Source organism: Myotis brandtii, unplaced genomic scaffold (assembly GCF_000412655.1).
Source record: "Myotis brandtii unplaced genomic scaffold, ASM41265v1 scaffold363, whole genome shotgun sequence".
Classification (NCBI taxonomy): Eukaryota; Metazoa; Chordata; class Mammalia; order Chiroptera; family Vespertilionidae; genus Myotis; species Myotis brandtii.
In genome coordinates, this window is record NW_005363938.1 from 4,964,940 (window position 1) to 4,970,939 (window position 6,000).

The 6,000-nt window shown below is 40.4% G+C and overlaps 1 protein-coding gene across 5 annotated transcripts in view; it reads left to right on the forward strand.

Annotated features, from left to right (window-relative positions):
- Window positions 1-4,342, forward strand: part of RABGEF1 (RAB guanine nucleotide exchange factor (GEF) 1) — a 46,290-nt gene extending 41,948 nt beyond the window's left edge. For all 5 annotated transcript variants that reach the window (XM_014544445.1, XM_014544444.1, XM_005872038.2 and 2 more), the window contains one exon: window positions 3,737-4,342. In XM_014544445.1, coding sequence (XP_014399931.1) covers window positions 3,737-4,135 — 399 coding nt within the window. In that variant the 3' untranslated portion in view covers window positions 4,136-4,342. The remainder of the gene's footprint in view (window positions 1-3,736) is intronic.
- The last annotated feature ends 1,658 nt before the right edge of the window (window positions 4,343-6,000 follow it).

The following is a 6,000-nucleotide window of genomic DNA, read 5'->3' on the forward strand; positions in this document are numbered from 1 at the left end:
TCAGCACTGTAAGTGCTTTGTTTCCTGTTCTGAAAGTTGTACAGGGTAATAGGTAAGGAGAGGAAGCCAGGGTAAGGAATCTCCAAGCCTCCCAAAATTTGTTGAGATTTATTTTTACACTAGAGGCCTGGTGCACGAAATTCGTGCAAGGGTAGGGTCCCTAGGCCTGGCTGGAGATCAGGGCCGATTGGGACCTCCCTTCCCCAACTGCTGGCTGCCAGCCGGGGTCTTCCTTCTTTCCACGCCACCCCCTGGTGGTCAGCACATGTCATAGTGAGAGATTGGTCTCCCGGTCGAAATCCCGCAGGGACAATTTGCATATTAGTCTTTTATGTATATAGATACGTATTCACTTTTGTACCTAATTTTGTGTTCATCTTTTATTTATTTCCCTTTAAATGAGTTCCCAAAAGCGTATAAGCTTCAGGTCCCTCAAAACCTGGATTGCCCTTGTTAAGTATCACCCTCAGCCACTGTGTTCCCCTACCTGTCACTGTAGTGCCAGCATCTGGGAAGTGTGGTTTGTAAGTGGAAGAATTTGGGACTATTTCAAAATGATGCTTGCTTCCTTATTTGGAGCACTATTTCTTAACATAAAGGAAGCATGCACTGGAGTACTAAAGAAGAAAGAGCCTTTTGGAGTCAGTTGTTATGTAGAGAGGATTAGATGATCTGAAAATCCTGAGAAGAATAGAGATGGAGAGACATGGTAGTAGGAGAAATGAAGCAAGACCAGGAGGTATTTGAGGGGCCCTCATTGTTGAAACTGGAGGCTGCTGGTTCTCCTATACTGCGCAGCTTCCCCGTGCCTTGACCTACAGCCTTAACTATGTTTGCACCTTCTTTCTTCATCCTGTTCTTGCTGGACTCAGAGTCGGCTTCTATGCTCACTTTTCCAATCAAAATGCTCTGGCAAAAGTAAAAAATCTGCCAGTTGACAAATCCCCTGGGGAACTCTCAGTCTTCATCTTACTTCTTTAACATTCTTGATGGCTCCTTTGTTCTGGAACTTCTTGGCTTCTACAATTCCACCCCTTCTTGTCTCTTTGTAGGCTTTGTGTCCTCTACTTCCTCTTGAGTTGTGTCACTCCCTGGGGTTCTGTCCTCTGTGCATCCCTCTCCCTAGGCTGTCTCCTCTGGTCACAGCTCTGCTGGTCACCTGTACAGGTTTGTGTCACCTGTTTTGACCTCATGCTGAGCTCCACTTCCAGCTATTTGTTGTGCCTCAGATTTAATTTGTTCAAAACTGAAACTGCTTCCCAATCAGATGTCTTTTTTCTTTTCTGTATACAGTTGATCCTTGAACAATATGGGTTTGAACTGCACAGGTCTACTTATATGCAGATTTTTTCAATAAATACTGTAACCATATTTTCTCTTCCTTATAGTTTTCTTTTTTAAAAAAAATATTTTTTTATTGATTTCAGAGAGGAAGGGAGAGGAAGAAAGAGATAGAAACATCAATGATGCCCTAGCTGGTTTGGCTCAGTGGATAGAGCGTCGGCCTGCGGACTCAAGTCCAGGTTCAATTCCAGTCAAGGGCATGTACCTTGGTTACAGACACATACCCAGTAGGGAGTGTGCAGGAGGCAGCTGATCGATGATTCTCTCTCATCGATGTTTCTAGCTCTCTATCCCTCTCCCTTCCCCTCTGTAGAAAATCAATAAAATATATATATTAAAAAAAAAAAAGAAACATCAATGATGATAGAATCATGGATCGGCTGCCTCCGGCACGCCCACTACTGGGGATGGAGCCTGCAACCCGGACAAGTGCCCTTGACTGGAATCAAACTTGGGACCTTTCAGTATGCAGGCTGACGCTCTATCCACTGAGCCAAACCAGCCAGGGCCAGTGTGATTTTTAAAAACTCTATATATTTTATTGACATGTGCCCTTGACCAGAATTGAACCCAGGACCCTCAGTCTGCAGGCCAATGCTCTATCCACTGAGCCAAACCTGCTAGGGCTGATTTTGTTTTTAAAAATTTTTTTTAATTGTGTTTTCATTGATTCTTTTTTAGAAAGAGAGGAAGGGGGAGGGATAGAGGGATAGAAACAACGTTGAAAGAGAAACATCATTGGTCGGCTACCTCTGCATGTCTCCTACTGGGGATTGAGCCTACAATCCAGGCATGTGTCCTGACTGGGAATAGAACCAGTCACCTCTTGGTGCATAGGTCGATGCTCAACCACTGAGCCAGTCTTATTATGTTCTTAATAATACTTTTTCTGTGATTTACTTTATTATAATAATACAGTATTCAGTACATATAACATACAAAATATTTATCAATCAACTGTTTATGTTATGAGTAAGGCATCCGGTCAACAGTAGGCTATTAGTAGTTAACTTTTGGGGGAGTCAAAAGTTATACTGGGTTCAGTCCCTACTTCAGGTGGTATACGAAAGGCAACTGACCGATAGCTCTCTCTCTCTCTCCCCCTTTCTCTCTCTCTAAATATCAGTAAAAAGATGTCCTTGGGTGAGGATTTTTTTTTTTTACAGATTCGGGTGAATATTTTTGTAAAAATAGCATTTTTACAAAAAATGCGAAAATGGTGCGTGCTCATTGTAGAAAAATTTAATCAATATAAGAATGTGTAACTGATGGAAGTCTGTTTCACTGAGTGTTTGTCCTAGCATTTCTATACTAACAATTGTTGCCATTTATTCATTGCTTACTACAGATCTATGAGCTAAGCACATTACATGTGTTATGGTGTTTAATTCTCACAGTAAATCTGATATTTCCCCCATTTTACTCATGTGGAAACCTCACAGAGCCTAGGTAATTTTCCTAGGATCACACAACTCTTGGCTGTCAAGTGACAGAGGTGACAACTCAGGTTGTCTGGTTTTAAAACTTGTACTTTTGCCCTGGCTGGTTGGGCTCAGTGGATAAGAGCGTCAGCCCAAAGATTGAAGGGTCTTGGGTTCGATTCTGGTCAAGGGCGTGTACCTGAGTTGTGGGTTTGCTCCTCCCAGCCCCAAGTGTGCGGAGGCAACCTGTCAATGTTTCTCTCTCTGTCTCTCCTCCTCCCTCCCACTCTCTCTAAAAATCAATAGAAAAATATCCTCTGGTGAGGATTAACCAAAACAAAACAAAAAAACAAACAAACTTGTCCTTTTAACATGTGATTTAAAATATCTCTTTGGGAACTGGTGGTCTGTGTGCCACAGGGGTCCCTGAGGACGCTCCCAATGTCTGGCCATGCCCAAGTAGGCCTTGTGGGGCTCGCAAGACCCCAAAACAAAATGGTTTTATGGGGTGTGCCCCCAGGTACTTGGCCCTGGAGCTCCTGTCCTCAACAAGGATTCCTCTGTCCTACAGAGAAGCAGAAAGCCTGTAGGAAGCTCTGTAGCAGCCAGGGTGGAACCAGCATTGAAGGTGCCTCCTCAGTACTTCACTCTGTTCAAGATTGTAGCACCTTTGAACAACCTAAGTAGAGAATTGAATTTCTGACAGGCTCAATGGGAGTTGGCAATTAGATTTAATTGTTTTTTTGTTTTTTTAAGGAAGAAATGTACTGTTTCAGATGAGAGCATAAAGGAAACATGATCGGCTATGTGTTGATAGTTTTTGAAGATGAAGTCCATGGAGGTTCATTAGACTGTTTTATCTACTTTTGCTTCAGTTTTAAATTCTCCATAATGAAAGGATTTTTAAAAATCTGTTTTAATATTTGTGGCTTTGCTCTTATGATTATAATAACATTCTTTTCTTTTTGTAGTGCTGTGCTGTGACTTTCATCGAGAAGTTAGACGCTCAGTCTTTGAATTTAAGTCAGGAAGACTTTGATCGATACATGTCTGGCCAGACTTCTCCCAGAAAGCAAGAATCTGAGAATTGGTCTCCTGATGCTTGTTTAGGTGTTAAGCAAATGTATAAGAACTTGGATCTCCTGTCTCAATTGAATGAACGACAGGAAAGGATTATGAATGAAGCCAAGAAACTTGAAAAAGACCTAATAGATTGGACTGATGGAATTGCAAAAAAGGTCCAAGACATTGTTGAGAAATGTCCACTTGAAATTAAGCCCCCAAATCAGTCTTTAGCAGCTATTGACTCTGAAAATGTTGAAAATGACAAACTTCCTCCACCATTGCAACCTCAAGTATATGCAGGATGATGAAAATGTACAGATAGTATTTATTTGAGCCTAAATTGTAGCTAGTCCTTACTACAGTCCACTGATTGAGATATAGAATATAACTTAATTGCTTCTAAGTGTCAGAGCATTTTTCAAGGTACAGTTTGTGGGGATTGTTTTTGTTTTGTTTTCCTGGCAGGGGAAGCTTAGTAAATAATAAAATACTATTTATTTGAGTTACTGAAATAGATTCATTTAAGGCTTGTGTGAAATTTTTGTCTAAATCTATTTTTTCTCCACGATTTTCCTATGTGCTTCCACGTGGTATTCAGTGTGGTTTAGATTTGGGTAAATAATTGCCTCTTAAAGGGTAAAACAAATGAATGCTACAAAATGTATGTTTAAGGGAATTTAATGGTACCACTATTCTATAATTTAAAATAATTTTATAATTGTAAAGATAGAAGATATATTGATAAGTAAGTATATAAAATTGTAAATATGTAAAAAAAGAAAAAAAAGGAATGGTGTGTGCTGTGCATGGCATTTCATATGTTCATTTTTTGGGTTTAAAATGGTGTATTGAATGTTTGCCTTTAACACCATTTTACTTGGTTTGCCCCACTACAGTGAATGTAGAAGTTTTTAGACATACTTCCCTTAAAATGTTGACTCCATTTTTGACACTATGGTAACCCTGATTTTAAGGTCCTGTATAGTCAGAGACTATGACACCATTGAGGTTCAGGATAATTTTAAGTTTAATTCACTGTTCAGTATACTCAGTTGAAGGCTTTGAGCCATGCTTCTCACACCTCTTTCCTCTATCCATTCAGCAAATATTTATTGAGCTCTTTGATGTAAAGGAGACCTTGCTCTGGGTCAAAGGACAGCAGGGACCAGGACTCTGCTGATGAGAGCTGACGGGGAGGTCTCAGAGCTATAAAGTGCAGGTGACCTTTTGCCTCCATAGTGTACTTTTGACTTTATGGACAACCCAGACACATGTCATATAAAACTCTTTTTGGGTTTCTCAACTTCAGCACTATTGACATTTGGGGCCCGAGGAGTTTTTGTTGTGGGGCTGCAACATCCCTAGCCTCTATACCTACTAGATGCTAGTAGCAACAGCCCCCCCCCCCCCCCCCCCCCCGCCAGTTGCGAAAAATCATCGTAGACATTGCCGAATGTTACCGGGGGTGGGGAGCAAAATTGCCCCCAATTAAGAACCACTTGTCTATATTGTAAGCAAGGTAGTTCTGCCGGTGGATAATATGCTGTAACCAAAGAATATTGCATGAAGTGCACACTATACTGTTAACTGACCTCTCTTCCAGTGAGGCTTTACCGTCACCATCCATGCAAAACTTCTCCTAATTCTAATGGAGCCTTTTATAACTTAAATATGCCGCTTATGATACTCCTTCCCAGCAATCATTTCTACAAATTATCAGTGTACCTGTGAAATTGTGAGTAATTCCCAGGGCACCATTCTTGAACCAGATCACATCACACAAGCAGTAAAGAAAGTTTCCTTTGTTTTCCAAATATCTTGCTAATAATGTACCACAAATTTGTAGTCAGTAATTTTGGAATAAAACTAGGGTGCATATAAAACTTTTTATCCTTAAATTTACATATAAAATTCGTCAAGTTGACAAGTCTGTTGTCATAAAGCACTGAAGACATGAGTCAGCTGATCACCAAGTTCCTATGGAATGGAATGAGTTACTGTCAAATATGAATGAGAACTTGCTCTTAGAAACGTGGGCCCAAACGATTTTCACACAAAGCTTTTCTCCGTTTTTCTGTTTTATTTTCTATGTACTTTCTAGGTGCTAACCCAGATATGCACACTCTTAATTTTTCTGGGAATATATAGTTCTTTTAGTCATTGTACATTA